General features: G+C 46.0%; 1 protein-coding gene across 1 annotated transcript; it reads left to right on the top strand.

Annotated features, from left to right (window-relative positions):
* Positions 1 to 17363: 17363 nt before the first annotated feature.
* Positions 17364 to 17889, top strand: LOC129617005 (ATP synthase subunit alpha-like; the record flags this gene model as incomplete). Its single annotated transcript, XM_055532463.1, has 3 exons — positions 17364 to 17543; positions 17593 to 17765; positions 17813 to 17889. Coding segments are annotated over exons 1-3 (430 nt in total), but the record flags the coding sequence as incomplete, so codon positions are not given.
* Positions 17890 to 17896: the final 7 nt, after the last annotated feature.

The raw sequence follows: 17896 nt of genomic DNA, 5'->3' as shown, positions 1-17896 counted from the left end.
GAATCTTGGGCGTCTTGGGGAATCGGCGGTAGTGGTCTGATGTATGGGAAGAGTTACCAAAGCTGATACAACTTCGACGTACGTCCCGAGTACTGAATTTCTCCTGACAGAAACGAAGCGATGTATAGCAAAGCAGGCATACGGCACAAACGTACTTGGATTGAATCTTTTGCTTGGAATCTTGAGCGTCTTGGGGAATCGGCGGTAGTGGTCTGATGTATGGGAAGAGTTACCAAAGCTGATACAACTTCGACGTACGTCCCTAGTACTGAATTTCTCCTGACAGAAACGAAGCGATGTATAGCAAAGCAGATACGGCAAAAACGTACTTGGATTGAATCTTTTGCTTGGAATCTTGAGCGTCTTGGGGAATCGGCGGTAGTGGTCTGACGTACGTCCCTAGTACTGAATTCCTTCTGACAGAGATACAGAGTATGTATAGAAAAGCAAGAATACGGAATAAACGCACGCTGGGTTTTTAGTCTGCTTGGTCGATAAGTCCACTAGTGATCCTGCCACTGCATCTGTTTTGCTGGACAAACAAGTAATAGCTGAAACAGAAATTGCTCCATACCGTTTTAATGGTGGGGAGCTGCCGTCCGATTCTCTTTCCCGTTTCATCGATTTCGTCAGTTCAAGCGATTTTTTCGCCTTCTTTTTGGATTTCGTTCCCTTCCTGTGAAAAGCGTCAGCATGGAATTCAAGAAAATATCAATTCACTACCCCTTGGAACAAGTTCGTCCATGATGTTGCTGAGAAACCACACGAAGAAAATATCATTTGGACTGGATAGGAAGGACAGCCCCTGAACTCGTACCCTTCTCAAGTTGGCTTTGGCCAGTGATCCCCACGTCGCATTCTTGGGGGTGAACGTCAAGCCCCTGCGTTGGAAGCCCGTTGAGAACATTAAACAGGGGAATGGAGCACCATTTTAGTTGTCCTGTGTCTTCTTCTATTCCGGTCATGAGTCTCGGCATGTAACGGACTGCACGAGGTCCTCCAGACTCTCGGAAGTTCTTCCGGAAGGAAACAGAGATTGAAAGAATCCCACTAGCATAGCGAAATCCCACTAGCATAGCGAAATCCCACTAGCATAGCGAAATCCCACTAGCATAGCGAAATCCCACTAGCATAGCGAAATCCCACTAGCATAGCGAAATCCCACTAGCATAGCGAAATCCCACTAGCATAGCGAAATCCCACTAGCATAGCGAAATCCCACTAGCATAGCGAAATCCCACTAGCATAGCGAAATCCCACTAGCATAGCGAAATCCCACTAGCATAGCGAAATCCCACTAGCATAGCGAAATCCCACTAGCATAGCGAAATCCCACTAGCATAGCGAAATCCCACTAGCATAGCGAAATCCCACTAGCATAGCGAAATCCCACTAGCATAGCGAAATCCCACTAGCATAGCGAAATCCCACTAGCATAGCGAAATCCCACTAGCATAGCGAAATCCCACTAGCATAGCGAAATCCCACTAGCATAGCGAAATCCCCACTAGCATAGCGAAATCCCACTAGCATAGCGAAATCCCACTAGCATAGCGAAATCCCACTAGCATAGCGAAATCCCACTAGCATAGCGAAATCCCACTAGCATAGCGAAATCCCACTAGCATAGCGAAATCCCACTAGCATACCGAAATCCCACTAGCATACCGAAATCCCACTAGCATACCGAAATCCCACTAGCATACCGAAATCCCACTAGCATAGCGAAATCCCACTAGCATAGCGAAATCCCACTAGCATAGCGAAATCCCACTAGCATAGCGAAATCCCACTAGCATAGCGAAATCCCACTAGCATAGCGAAATCCCACTAGCATAGCGAAATCCCACTAGCATAGCGAAATCCCACTAGCATAGCGAAATCCCACTAGCATAGCGAAATCCCACTAGCATAGCGAAATCCCACTAGCATAGCGAAATCCCACTAGCATAGCGAAATCCCACTAGCATAGCGAAATCCCACTAGCATAGCGAAATCCCACTAGCATAGCGAAATCCCACTAGCATAGCGAAATCCCACTAGCATAGCGAAATCCCACTAGCATAGCGAAATCCCACTAGCATAGCGAAATCCCACTAGCATAGCGAAATCCCACTAGCATAGCGAAATCCCACTAGCATAGCGAAATCCCACTAGCATAGCGAAATCCCACTAGCATAGCGAAATCCCACTAGCATAGCGAAATCCCACTAGCATAGCGAAATCCCACTAGCATAGCGAAATCCCACTAGCATAGCGAAATCCCACTAGCATAGCGAAATCCCACTAGCATAGCGAAATCCCACTAGCATAGCGAAATCCCACTAGCATAGCGAAATCCCACTAGCATAGCGAAATCCCACTAGCATAGCGAAATCCCACTAGCATAGCGAAATCCCACTAGCATAGCGAAATCCCACTAGCATAGCGAAATCCCACTAGCATAGCGAAATCCCACTAGCATAGCGAAATCCCACTAGCATAGCGAAATCCCACTAGCATAGCGAAATCCCACTAGCATAGCGAAATCCCACTAGCATAGCGAAATCCCACTAGCATAGCGAAATCCCACTAGCATAGCGAAATCCCACTAGCATAGCGAAATCCCACTAGCATAGCGAAATCCCACTAGCATAGCGAAATCCCACTAGCATAGCGAAATCCCACTAGCATAGCGAAATCCCACTAGCATAGCGAAATCCCACTAGCATAGCGAAATCCCACTAGCATAGCGAAATCCCACTAGCATAGCGAAATCCCACTAGCATAGCGAAATCCCACTAGCATAGCGAAATCCCACTAGCATAGCGAAATCCCACTAGCATAGCGAAATCCCCACTAGCATAGCGAAATCCCACTAGCATAGCGAAATCCCACTAGCATAGCGAAATCCCACTAGCATAGCGAAATCCCACTAGCATAGCGAAATCCACTAGCATAGCGAAATCCCACTAGCATAGCGAAATCCCACTAGCATAGCGAAATCCCACTAGCATAGCGAAATCCCACTAGCATAGCGAAATCCCACTAGCATAGCGAAATCCCACTAGCATAGCGAAATCCCACTAGCATAGCGAAATCCCACTAGCATAGCGAAATCCCACTAGCATAGCGAAATCCCACTAGCATAGCGAAATCCCACTAGCATAGCGAAATCCCACTAGCATAGCGAAATCCCACTAGCATAGCGAAATCCCACTAGCATAGCGAAATCCCACTAGCATAGCGAAATCCCACTAGCATAGCGAAATCCCACTAGCATAGCGAAATCCCACTAGCATAGCGAAATCCCACTAGCATAGCGAAATCCCACTAGCATAGCGAAATCCCACTAGCATAGCGAAATCCCACTAGCATAGCGAAATCCCACTAGCATAGCGAAATCCCACTAGCATAGCGAAATCCCACTAGCATAGCGAAATCCCACTAGCATAGCGAAATCCCACTAGCATAGCGAAATCCCACTAGCATAGCGAAATCCCACTAGCATAGCGAAATCCCACTAGCATAGCGAAATCCCACTAGCATAGCGAAATCCCACTAGCATAGCGAAATCCCACTAGCATAGCGAAATCCCACTAGCATAGCGAAATCCCACTAGCATAGCGAAATCCCACTAGCATAGCGAAATCCCACTAGCATAGCGAAATCCCACTAGCATAGCGAAATCCCACTAGCATAGCGAAATCCCACTAGCATAGCGAAATCCCACTAGCATAGCGAAATCCCACTAGCATAGCGAAATCCCACTAGCATAGCGAAATCCCACTAGCATAGCGAAATCCCACTAGCATAGCGAAATCCCCACTAGCATAGCGAAATCCCACTAGCATAGCGAAATCCCACTAGCATAGCGAAATCCCACTAGCATAGCGAAATCCCACTAGCATAGCGAAATCCCACTAGCATAGCGAAATCCCACTAGCATAGCGAAATCCCACTAGCATAGCGAAATCCCACTAGCATAGCGAAATCCCACTAGCATAGCGAAATCCCACTAGCATAGCGAAATCCCACTAGCATAGCGAAATCCACTAGCATAGCGAAATCCCACTAGCATAGCGAAATCCCACTAGCATAGCGAAATCCCACTAGCATAGCGAAATCCCACTAGCATAGCGAAATCCCACTAGCATAGCGAAATCCCACTAGCATAGCGAAATCCCACTAGCATAGCGAAATCCCACTAGCATAGCGAAATCCCACTAGCATAGCGAAATCCCACTAGCATAGCGAAATCCCACTAGCATAGCGAAATCCCACTAGCATAGCGAAATCCCACTAGCATAGCGAAATCCCACTAGCATAGCGAAATCCCACTAGCATAGCGAAATCCCACTAGCATAGCGAAATCCCACTAGCATAGCGAAATCCCACTAGCATAGCGAAATCCCACTAGCATAGCGAAATCCCACTAGCATAGCGAAATCCCACTAGCATAGCGAAATCCCACTAGCATAGCGAAATCCCACTAGCATAGCGAAATCCCACTAGCATAGCGAAATCCCACTAGCATAGCGAAATCCCACTAGCATAGCGAAATCCCACTAGCATAGCGAAATCCCACTAGCATAGCGAAATCCCACTAGCATAGCGAAATCCCACTAGCATAGCGAAATCCCACTAGCATAGCGAAATCCCACTAGCATAGCGAAGATTGGAAGAATCCCACTAGCACAGCGAAGATTGGAAGAATCCCACTAGCACAGTGAAAGAATTCCACTAGCATAGTATTACACAGAGAGCTGTATCTGTTGTGAATTGTGTAAACGAACAAATCAAACGGAAAATTAACTCAGAAACAACATTTTTGTTGGATAGAAATCAGACGTAAACAACAGCAGGTGCGGAAGCTGGTTGAGGGATGGCCAGGTTGAATGACTGAGGGTGAGATAATGTCACGCTATAAACAGCCGGGAGGGCAAGAGGTTCAGCGTAGGGGCGGTTAGTGACATCTTCAGAACCATCAGAACCATGGGAACCATCGCATTCTGTAAGCAAATGTTGAACGAATACTCACGAAGTTTGACAACTGACCTTCACAAGTGATCAAGAGGAATAAGACCGCAGCAAGAAGCCGTAAAAGAGTTACCATTCCACTGAACAAAAAGAAAAATAAAGAACCAGAACAGACAGGGAATTACTTTTTGCACGACTTACGTCACTATCAGAAAAAGAAAAATCCGACGGTACTCGGAGTTGCACCAGTTGATCATGACATTCAGGCAATCGGTCATCGTGTCGGGACACGTGTATGAGTTCGAGAATGTCTTATCAGGACAGTTGCCATAGTGTGAAATGTTGGAAGAATCAGCTCCGAGAAGATAATTCTCATGATAACGATTCGCCATAAACAATCCAACAATCATACAGGCTCCTATAACACAACTACTTGCAATGCAGTATCAGGCTGTGACATACCTGCCGCCATTCCGAGAGTCGAAGAGAGGCAAACGAGGCCAGACGTCGATTTAAGGCGGTCAGAATTCTTAAAAGAAAAAGGAGAAATTGCGACCGACGACAATTGCTATGACTCACTGTACACGCTACTGCAGTCCAGATAAAATACATCGCGATGACAAGAATACTGAAGACGAAGGCAATGAGAGCAAATGGTTGGAGCAAATGGCCTTGCGAAGGTAATGTAACTCTTCCAATGTACGATCCACCCCCAGGTGCATCTTTTACTACAGTAACAATCTCGTTGGTTTTGGATCCGAATATTTCCTTAGGCCACGACAAAGTGAATGCCACTAAATAGACGATTTCAAGAACCGCAAGAAGGACAACGAAGAAAGGAAACTGCTTGCGGAGAAAACTCATCTTTGTTCGTAATCCGCGAGAAAAAAAAAGCCAATTAAATCGATTCTAATCCTTAAATTTAGAAAATTGGGCGTCCCATAAACGCGTCGTTATGGGCAACACTACTGGCACGGTAGACATTCCTAGCCACGGTCAGAAAACATGCATCTTCCAGCTCTCAGCTCATTGTAAGATATTTGGACATTGTCCGCAAGCGAACCGATATACACCGAGGCTGTGTTCATTTGTTTGTAGATATCAACGTGGAGAAAAGAGTTTCCACAATGTGTGTCGTGTGTCTGTGTTTGATGAAGACACTCCGAACCCTGACGCTATTCATGATCGCGATGTGAGGCTCCTGTCATGTGAGGCTCCTGTTATGTGAGGCTCCTGTTATGTGAGGCTCCTGTTATGTGAGGCTCCTGTTATGTGAGGCTCCTACTGTGTGGGGTTCCAAAACACAACCCCCAGTAAAGGGAATGCACTCGAGCGATTGCTCACGTCCACATTCCACCGCTTGTTTCATCGTGCCTTCCCAGTGATTGTCGACACGTTTCGTATCTCTGCAGAGTCAATCATTTCAAAACGATGGAAGTCACAATTTACCTTCGCTCCGTCAGAAACAACGAAATTCCTCGACCATCCCTTTAAGGTACAAACCTGGAGAACCCACTCCTCTGCGGCAGACTTATCCACCTTGCTGAGTCGCTTGTAGATGATCCATGATTGGAGCGGATACCTTCCCATGCATTGCATCATCATTTGTTCCGCAGTGTAATCCAGTGGAATGGTTTTCGGACCATAACTTCGAGTAAAAATGCAAGCATCTTGCATTCCCCGCACGATTCAAAGTATTTTCCTCCAAGCACGGAAATTTTGACTTCAATTCATTTAAATCTGCAGTAGATAAAACAATAGATGTCCCAACAATTGCAGTCAGATGAAATACACGTAGATTCTATTGATATATCAAATATCGGAATATCAATTATCTGCTCGTTGAACTATTCCTCAGCTGGTAGTCGACCTCAGCTGATAGTCGACCTCAGCTGATAGTCGACCTCAGCTGATAGTCGACCTCAGCTGATAGTCGACCTCAGCTGATAGTCGACCTCAGCTGGTAGTCGACGTCCCCCTCCCTGATCCCACTCACTGAAATCCCTAATTGCTTGCTCCAAATACTTTCGATCTTCTGGATTTCCTTCTCCTTGCATCAGAATTGGGACATCGCCCTCGACAGACAATCCAACAATGGGAATTAAAGGTGGCTCTTCGTAACTTTGAACAAACGCGTCTGGCATCAGTTCACTGCTTTGCTGAATGAATCCGTAACCACCACGACCAGATGTTTGAAATCCTCCGGGCTCGTATCCGTAGCCTCCAGCGTAGTAAGAGTACGGGTCGTAGCCCCTAGGGTACGGAGAGTATGGGTCATAGGCGCTATCCCCATTTGGCGTTGAATCTTCAACGGGAAATAATCGGCCGAAATAAATCTGGATCATTTGGAGAAGTACCTCATTTGGGAAACGAAGCACGGACTCACCCGGCCAATATACGTCTTTTGTTGGCTTGGCATTATTGTTCTCCCTCGAAGCGACTTGAACGTAGATGTTACTTGTGAGCAGAAGAGATCGTGTCTCAACACCATTTTAAATTCGAAAACGGGAGTTTGATCTGCAAAACCGCTTCGCTCGAGTTTCTGTGTTTGGAACTTCAAATAAGGCGTCACGGCCATCGCTATTGTTGCCGTGGCATCCGTCAGATCATCTGACAAAGAATTGAACCAAATCTATGATTTGTTTAAATTGGTTTTTTTCCCTACGTAGCGGTACGTTTTCCATGATTTTGGCGAAAACCGTGTGTTGAGTTTTGTCATACAATGCTCTGACATTCACTTCCTGACAAGTGCGCAATGCACAAATTACTCTGGTTCACCTGCTCACTTTTTGGTCGAGGTGCACGAATGCAGTAGCAGGAAATCCATCAACGCGGGCCTCTTCTATAGAAAGAAGGCGCTTCCATCCTTTGGGCGGCGGTTCCATTCCTTCGGTAATCACTTTCAGCAAGCTTTGAGCGATGAGCCCTTTTCCAGCTCTTACCATGTGACTCACAGCCCACGCTAGAAAGAAAAGAATATTTGAACAAAGGAAAAAAATTCAAGAAGAAATCATTTGAACATATTGAAGTTATTTGAGACTCACGAGCCTCCGCAGACAGCTTCATTCCGGTCTCGTAGAAGTTCGGTGGAAACAATTCAGCGAAGTCTTTCTGAAACGTTAATGGGGATGACAAACAGTGCAGGCGTAGCGTCCTACTGGAAATAAGATGTAGGCTTCAGATCGCGCCGTCTTGACCCATTCATACAGTGGTTGAGTGTCTGTTTCTGGTTTTGCTTTCTTCTCTCCGACCGGCTCTTCTTCGGTCAATTCACTCACGGCGATGTCTGAACTTGCATCCTGTGTTCCAGAACGGACGTCCGACTTGCTTTCCTGTTTCTTAGTTGCTGCTGCCTTGTCCTGGTCTTTAATCGCTTCTGCCCTGGTACTTCCCTGTTTTTTAGTCGGTGCTGCCTTGTTGGTTTCCTGTTTTTTAGTCGGTGCTGCCTGTTTTCTAGTCGCCTTCGTAGGTTTCTTCTCAACGGTGAGATCTTGCGATACCGCAACAATTGAGAAGAGAAGCAGGCCAGCAAGAAGGGCTGCCCGTCTTGGTTTCATGAAAGAAAAAACTGACGAAAAAAATCTTCCGAAACTTGTATTCTAGCGAAATTGACTGGCATGTGGACCTCAGACGTCCCAGACTTCGGAACCTGTTGCTCTCAAATGAAGCATTCCTTACGAGAACGATAATGCGATTTGGAGATACTAGAACGCTTGGTCACGATGTGTATCTGCCATCACATTTGCATCATAGTGACGCGCCAACAACGAAAAAGGAATCCGGCGGTCGCATAAATTGATTTCAGCAGAATTCAAATACGCTTTGATGGCCTGCATTGTTAACTTTAGAGGTCCTGCTGCGCTGTTCCTAGAGGGGCTTATCGCCCAGGTGATGGCTGCTAGACGACGAAGTAGGTGATGCTGGTGCCGTCTTGAAGGCTTTTCAAGCCAGCGGTATTGAATGGTCAGAGTGTCTGCAATTCTAGCAAAGGAGTTCTTTTGTTGGTTTTAAAATATTGCCAGTACGCACACTTTCAGTCAATTCCTCACAGACCCAGATCTAATCAATGACACCATTGAGGATTCTTCCACTACACTTCGCAAAATTTTTGCGCAGACTATGGCCACTAACCTTCTGGATTCAGCGTTTGTAACTTTTTTCCAATTCTAGAAGGAGCCAGAACTTTGCATCAAGACGTCATTTGTGTCTTGGATCTCCTTCTAATGTTCAAGTCGTCGGAGAGAACGCGTTGACAATGACGCCAGATCTTTTTTCGAGCAAGAGTCCTTTGCCCCATTCAATTCCGATTTAATCTGGGGATGAATAACTTTTGTAGGCTTCCGTATGGTATTCTGTTTTCCTTATGCACGACACTCCGCCACTCATCCGTCGCCCTACGGAATCGTTGGGTACTCCGCAATTATTCAATGATTGGTTGCAGCGCCCCATTGACCCTCTTCTCAAGGATGTTTTGGGAATTCGTATCGATCAACGGCAGGACAGAGCTTCAACCTGGTTCTAATGTCAGCAGACCAGATGTCTGTTGATCGGATGAATCCCGGATCTTCCACGTAGAAGAAAGAAAGAGCTCTTCCGATAAGCAAGAAACCAATTACAACGGGCGAATCAAGGGTTCCCCATTCTCGTTTGTACCCGCGACGATGTCTGGAATCGTTTTTATTGGTATAGCGTCAACGAGCCTTTCTGATTCGAGGCGCGATACCAATTTGCATTTGCAAACATCCGATTTGAAACTTCCCGATGAACGCGTTAGATTGCTCCCGGCTTCGATCAACTTTTGTATTTATATAAATAGCTGTCTGATTCCTAAGATGATACTGCAATCTCAACTGCAATCTCAACATTGATATGGATTCGCTGGTTTCTCGAGGTGCGAGTAGACCATCTAAGGAGATCGTGTTTGGAAGTGCACACGATGGACTCAAACAGTAGAAAGCATCTACCCTACTGTCGTGATGATACCAGCGGGCATCATTTGAGGGTCTACTCGGTGGTTCGATCAGAAAACCTCATTGTGGAAATGAATCGTTTAGAACTGCCGGGCACTCCAATGAATCCGAATTTGTTTCTTTGGCCCGTTCTTGTTCATCCACATTAGATTCTCTTCATCGCTTGGTGCACCGGGACGTTCGAATTGAGAATGTGCACCACTCAAAAATGAAGGAGGCATCTGATACAAAAAGTGAATCGGCTGTTCTTCCCTTGACGAGATCTAATCACTTTAATCCACCAGCTGGATCCATCGCAATGGACAACAAAGCTCCTCATCTTGCCCAACACACCTCTCCTTTAGACGCCTCTAGCAGCCACCACCTACTTCGTCCTCTGCTTTGTATGGGCGATCTTTTTCGCTTCCTGGATTGGGTGACCTCTCATGCACGCCACGCAGTTCTTCGACGTCGAACCTCATAGCTGGCCAGAACCGCTCGATCCAAACCTTTAACTGCAAGAAGGAGAGTGAAGACATTGACGAATATTTCCCGCAATAATGAAGAACGGAGAATGGAAGAAACGTCGTAGTCTGTGAAATCCCAGTAGGATTGTTGAAGTCGGAAAGAACGCTTCTGACGTATCGGGCATTTAACCTTCCTGCAGTCTACGGAGTCTCTTCAATGCATGCATAACTCCCGATGGTATGCGACTGTCTGGATCTTCAACTGATTGGTTGCTCTGTCTAATTGGCAGTATTACTCAGTTGGTGAGGATGCAACAACTGGACAGTTTTTACCGACTGGTGAAGAACCATCGGGGCACACATAATCGACAGAAACAGATACTGTGAGTTAGGTGGTAGTGGAGGACAGAGGTGATGGTTTGAACGGTGCTGACTGAACGGTGCTGACTGAACGGTGCTGACTGAACGGTGCTGATTGAACGGTGCTGACTGAACGGTGCTGACTGAACGGTGCTGACTGAACGGTGCTGACTGAACGGTGCTGACTGAACGGTGCTGACTGAACGGTGCTGACTGAACGGTGCTGACTGAACGGTGCTGACTGAACGGTGCTGACTGAACGGTGCTGACTGAACGGTGCTGACTGAACGGTGCTGACTGAACGGTGCTGACTGAACGGTGCTGACTGAACGGTGCTGACTGAACGGTGCTGACTGAACGGTGCTGACTGAACGGTGCTGACTGAACGGTGCTGACTGAACGGTGCTGACTGAACGGTGCTGACTGAACGGTGCTGATTGAACGGTGCTGACTGAACGGTGCTGACTGAACGGTGCTGACTGAACGGTGCTGACTGAACGGTGCTGACTGAACGGTGCTGACTGAACGGTGCTGACTGAACGGTGCTGACTGAACGGTGCTGACTGAACGGTGCTGACTGAACGGTGCTGACTGAACGGTGCTGACTGAACGGTGCTGACTGAACGGTGCTGACTGAACGGTGCTGACTGAACGGTGCTGACTGAACGGTGCTGACTGAACGGTGCTGACTGAACGGTGCTGACTGAACGGTGCTGACTGAACGGTGCTGACTGAACGGTGCTGATTGAACGGTGCTGACTGAACGGTGCTGACTGAACGGTGCTGACTGAACGGTGCTGACTGAACGGTGCTGACTGAACGGTGCTGACTGAACGGTGCTGACTGAACGGTGCTGACTGAACGGTGCTGACTGAACGGTGCTGACTGAACGGTGCTGACTGAACGGTGCTGACTGAACGGTGCTGACTGAACGGTGCTGACTGAACGGTGCTGACTGAACGGTGCTGACTGAACGGTGCTGACTGAACGGTGCTGACTGAACGGTGCTGACTGAACGGTGCTGACTGAACGGTGCTGACTGAACGGTGCTGACTGAACGGTGCTGACTGAACGGTGCTGACTGAACGGTGCTGACTGAACGGTGCTGACTGAACGGTGCTGACTGAACGGTGCTGACTGAACGGTGCTGACTGAACGGTGCTGACTGAACGGTGCTGACTGAACGGTGCTGACTGAACGGTGCTGACTGAACGGTGCTGACTGAACGGTGCTGACTGAACGGTGCTGACTGAACGGTGCTGACTGAACGGTGCTGACTGAACGGTACTGACTGAACGGTGCTGACTGAACGGTGCTGACTGAACGGTGCTGACTGAACGGTGCTGACTGAACGGTGCTGACTGAACGGTGCTGACTGAACGGTGCTGACTGAACGGTGCTGACTGAACGGTGCTGACTGACACACCAGGACTGAGAAAAGATGGAGCCAACATCCATTTAGAGGTTCGCAAGGATTTCAGCACCACAAGTTGCATTCACGCAATTGCATGCAAATTGTTGCCCTCAGAGTTTCTGTTGGCATGAAGTTTCTTCAATGAGATCATATATTGTGCAGGGAATGTTGAGGCACCGTTGAGGTACGCGTTCTTGGGTGCAACAATTCAAGAAAATTGTAGATTGCGTTCTTTATAAGAACAAGTGTCAGTCTTGAGTCTTGAAACTTCTGAGTTCAAGCTAATGTCTCGTTTAGTCGTTGAATAAGTTAACATTATCAGAAAACCAAGAGTTCATAACCAGGATGAAAGTATTGCCGCTGCTTTTGCTTGAATATCTTGGGCTCTCACCCACTGGCCCAATGGCTTGCAAAGGTCATCAAATAACAGAACTGCTTCTCGTTCCATCGAGGTTTGTGCTTGACACTCTAATGGAAAGAGCTCTCCCAAGTTCAACCAAATTGATACATTTCTGACTGTTCTGTGTAAAACAATGATTCCAATGGTGGGAATAACTACAACGGCTCGTCCCACTCAGAATAGGTTGCCTGAGATTCAAACGCGACTCTCATCTCTGCTCCTCCATTTCGGATAAATTCAAAATCAATAAGAACAAACTTTCCATTGTTTGATTTGCGAATGTTGGCGAAGCGTACGTCCGTATGAAGGAGTTTTGCATCATGGAGAATTGCGAGACACTTTGAAATATCGTGAATGAATTGGATTGCCTCTTGAAGAGTAACTGGGATACCGATGTCTGGCAGTTGTCCCATTGTTACTTGAATGAAGTCACCATCCAAATCCACTTCAACGAACTGTAAGTGAGGGAATTCACTATAATTGCTTTTACCAACGCAATATGCCTCACGAATTGCATCAATGTCGTGATTTCTCTTTTCAACAATTTTTCTAAAGTTATTGCCAACGTAGCGACAACAGGTCTGAAATCTTGTTGCGCTCCGCAAATCTGATATGACACTTTTTGCCATAGGAACTAGATTGTGGTAGATGTAGCGCGTTGCATTTACAAGAGCAGGAAGAGTTTGGATCCGCTCTTGAAGACTTCGCCTGTTCAGAATCTCCATTGGCCATACTTCGTGTGGATGTCCAGGTCGATGTTTGTAAAGCCGGAATTGCAGAGTATCTTTTCGTCATAACGTAAGCCAATACATCATGGGGCACTCTGCTGAAACCATTTGGTAGAAGACCCTCGATATTTTGTCGAACTTGGCTCCATACGATTTCTGCGTCAGTGTTACGTAGTGTATTCTCTCCAATGAGGATAAGGACGCCACAATGAAACATTTGGAAATCTCGTCTGAAGGGGGGCAGAACTCTGAAACAAACAAAAATAATCCAGATGCATTCATTGAAATCTAACCTGATTTGAATTCCCTGGAGCGCAAGAAGTTGTAAAATGATGGCACTACTAGCATCGAATCCATGCAGCAGCATTGCTCAGACAACCCAGACAAAGAGACTGGTCTCGGTCGCATGCCAACAATGTACCTAGAAATGCATTCCAAATCTGCCTCATCAGAACGTGCTTGTATGATGCGACCAGTTGGATCTTGGTCAGCGATCATTGGCCGCTCTACTGGAAGAGGAATAGCAAGAGGAGCTTCAAACTCCTGCTCCAGTGATTCTGCATTTTCTGAAGGAAACGGCCTTGAAGCGACCAATTCAACGACTCTCAGAAAGCAAGCATTCCTCATGACGCTTAAACGAGAGCAATATTGGTGGCCGAATAGTGAACACTGGAACGCGAGGTCAGGATGTGTCTCTGCCACTACTTTTCCCATCTCAAAACAGCAACGCCCCAACAACGAAAAAGGAATCCGGCGGTCGCATAAATTGATTTCCTCATCTTCGGCGGAATTCAAATACGCTCTAATAGCCTGCATCTTTCAAAGAGTTCTTGTTTGAGCTCAGGTGAATAATAGAATCCAATAACTGTTTAAGAGAGAGGTACACTACTGATAAGTATACACGATGATATTTCTTGTTCTTTCGATTGTTGTGCCTGGTCTTGCAAAACATTAAAAACAAACATTCAAAAAGCCACATGGTCCACTTGTAGACTTGACAACATAAGATTTGTCAATATTGTAACAAGTGATTCTCCACAAATCAAAGAGAGTTGTATATCATAGCTGGCTGGTTGCAGTGACCCAAGATGGTAATCTTTCGTTGTGGCATACTCTGCACCTCTCGTCTCGTTTCTGTTCCAACCAACACCGCTTGCTTCGGATTTGTCTTCATTAGTTTCGTCTTACAAAGTTCATCCAAACCCCGTAGGTACTGCGTGTTGTGCAGCCAAAGAGAACGCTGCGCAGCGATCTCAAATTGGTCCACCAGCCATTCCTGCATGCTTCAAGCGCCATGTTTATGGTCGTGGCGTACAAAAAAGTAACTGGAAATAGATGTGGATTACAAATGCGTTGGAAGATCGTCACACTAAAACTAATTGGTAGGAAAATGAAATTAAAGAATAATTTAAGAGTCGTTCATTGATTCTGCAGAATCAGTCAAAGCATGATCCAAATATAAATGATTGAGTTGTTTCCATCGAAGTCGAGCCATCGACAAGAATTCACGACATTCCTGAAAATGAAAATCACTTGAATATTCAACACTTGAACGAACCAGAAATTTGGAGTGTTCTTCTTCTGCACGCGATGAGCCGATTCGATTGCCGGACTAAAGTAGAGAAGTTGATGACACTTATGAAGTAGAGAAGTTGATGACACTCATACAGTACAGAAGTTGATAAGTCGTAAGGAGAATTGATTAATTGATTAATGGTAGATGGAATTCCAGACTGACCTTCAACGATATTGTTGATAGAAAGATAATAACGAGGGAAATCCAGAGAGCAAGGAAGACGTGGGGTACTGGTGACAAGAGAAAATATCAGGAATGATCCCAAGCGACGATCAATTACTTGATGAGAGATGGATGACCGTCGAATCCAAATAGACAGTAATCGTTGGATCGACTGCTCCGAACCTAAAAACAACACACTGATGTGATGCCCCAATTGGGACATACCAAGCAACATTGTTAATTGGGACATACCAGTCATCAATGATGGAAGGCATAAAATTGGAAGACTTGAGATGGAGGATCCCAACGATCAAGCACGCAAAGAGAACGACGAGACGAAGAACGCCAAGGCGACGAGACCGGGAGTGGAGTAACTGAATTTCCTTCTGTTTATCTGACACTTCTTGAACTTTTCTAGAAACAAATATATACGAGAGAATTTGTTTGTCCGAGAGACGCTCTCTTCAAAGATTTTAATGATCGTTCCTACCGATCCACTGCTCCCATTAGTTTCGTCACGTCTGTCGATAACGTGTTCAAAGCATCTTGAATACGCCGTTCAGTAACACGATCAATATCGTCAACAAGGTCCTAAATAACAAACAATATTGAGTCAACAATTCGTGTCCCACCTTCAACCGATTCACAACGGGGACTCTACTCTCGCCGGATGGTTGATTTGGAAGGGACAAATACGTTCCATCTTTCGCACCGGGAATGAAAACTGGTATCAGATCAAACCCATGTCTGTCACAATAAATATAATCAATGATGGTCCAATCGAAAAGGCATCAAGTACGAATCTCTCTCATGCTTACCTAGAGCTTATCTTAGCTGTCAGACTCTGAGTCGTCTGGCACATCACTTTAATTCGCTCTTCTTCTGTTCGAACTTCATCCACTTTAGTCAAACAGAACCGTATACGGTCTGGACATGCATCGTTCAACCTCTTGACAACAGAAAGCATCCTCCTGGAAACATTTATCGTGAGAACATCGTCAAGCGGATTTCCTCACTTTCCAAGAGCCTGTCCGATGGGGTCGAAGAACACTGAAATAGACCGCAGGATATAAAGTGAGTCTAACCATCAAACGGAAGGATCATTGAATAGAAGTTTACCAAAGAACAGATCGACGTAATGGCGCATCTCAAAGATCACTTCCTCGACATCAAACGGATATTGCAACTCCCCATCAGCAAGACCGGGCGTGTCAATCAAATCGACCAAATGCAAGCGTCCATCTCTTGATGGGCAAGTCTTCAGCGAAAGATTCTCCAGTAGGCCTGCATCGATAGCATTGGATCATGACAAGGGGACTGATCCCGTACTATCCTGCTCCATTTCTCGCCATACCCTTGTACTTAGATGTGAGCTTCTCCAGCTGCGGTCGTAACGACAACGTGGAATCACCACCGATTTCAGTCACGCAACGGCCAGAAGTAATATACGTGAACCCGGACGTTTCTACGGAAGACAAAGATAAACATCAACCAAACGAGAAAGATAAAAGCATTCATCAACAAAGATAAAAGCATTCATCAACGAATCAAACATACCTATTGCCATTCCGGTTTTTTGAACTGCTTCTTGGACGTACCAGTTGATGCTAAAGAGCAATAAGTATCCTTATATTCATCCAACATCAATCTCTTTCATATATCTCTCACATATCTTTCGTATATCTGTCATATATCTTTCGTATATCTGTCATATATCTTTCGTATATCTGTCATATATCTTTCGTATATCTGTCATATATCTTTCGTATATCTGTCATATATCTTTCGTATATCCATATCAAACTCACAATGTCGATTTGCCAGCTGATATATTTCCAATTATCATGACTGCAGCTTTATGATGACTGATAGAGACTGGAAGTTTCATTAACTGGCCAATTCGCTTCAATCCAATGGGGGGAACTTCGGCTCGATCCGACGAAAGGGACCGCCGCCGAGTCTTAGAAGTCTTCTTCAATGTGGAGGAAGAAGATTCTGGAGGACTATAGATTCGAGCGATCTACACGGTAAGGAAACTTGCGGGGGAGAAGGGGGGAAGTTGTGACTCCTCACCTCTTTAAGAATCGCGGTGTTAATCTGGAGTGACGTTGATGGAACATCGGTATCTTGAGATGCTTGGACGGATGACTGAAGTGTTGCAGATTGTTGAGTTGAACGGGGCGATTGTGGAGAAAGAGGAGTCGATGACATAATAAGAGAAAACGAGCTGTTAAGACGTCGATAGTGGAAGTGTCTTAATCGTTGAAAACCTCACACATGCAGAAATATACAGTGAATGGTCCTAGAATTTGAGACCATTTCTTAGTCATACATAGACTCGCTGCGCCATGGCCTCACTACAACAGCTTTTGGGTGGTCCTCTGATGTCCCGCAGTATCGCGGCGACAGCTGCAGCTCTTCGGAACCTCTCGACGTCATCAGCGCGCAATGCCTCATCCGCATCGAAAATCTCTCCGGCAGAGATGTCGAGATTGCTTGAGCAGCGCATTGGTGGATGGTCAGCCCAGGTAGACCGATAGCTCTGAACCCTTCATTCTTGGTCGGTTTTTCTGATAGCAAGCTACAGGAGAGGCTGGACGTGTTCTGAGTGTGGGAGATGGTATCGCTCGTATTTATGGACTTAGAAATTGCAAGGCTGGAGAAATGGTTCAATTTAGTAGCGGAGTGAAAGGCATGGCGTTAAATTTGGAAACAGACAATGTTGGCGTTGTCATTTTCGGTGATGACAGGTTCGTTCAATAGAATGATTCTAAGATTGCAAGTATCTGTTTGCCAGAAATATTCTTGAAGGAGATACGGTGATGCGAACGGATACCATTGTGGATGTCCCTATTGGTCCGGGACTTTTGGGACGTGTGGT

Source organism: Condylostylus longicornis, unplaced genomic scaffold (genome assembly GCF_029603195.1).
Source record: "Condylostylus longicornis isolate FDR11 unplaced genomic scaffold, ASM2960319v2 ptg000364l, whole genome shotgun sequence".
NCBI lineage: Eukaryota > Metazoa > Arthropoda > Insecta > Diptera > Dolichopodidae > Condylostylus > Condylostylus longicornis.
The sequence above is the reverse complement of the archived record's forward strand: the minus strand, read 5'-3'. Positions and strand labels throughout refer to the sequence as shown.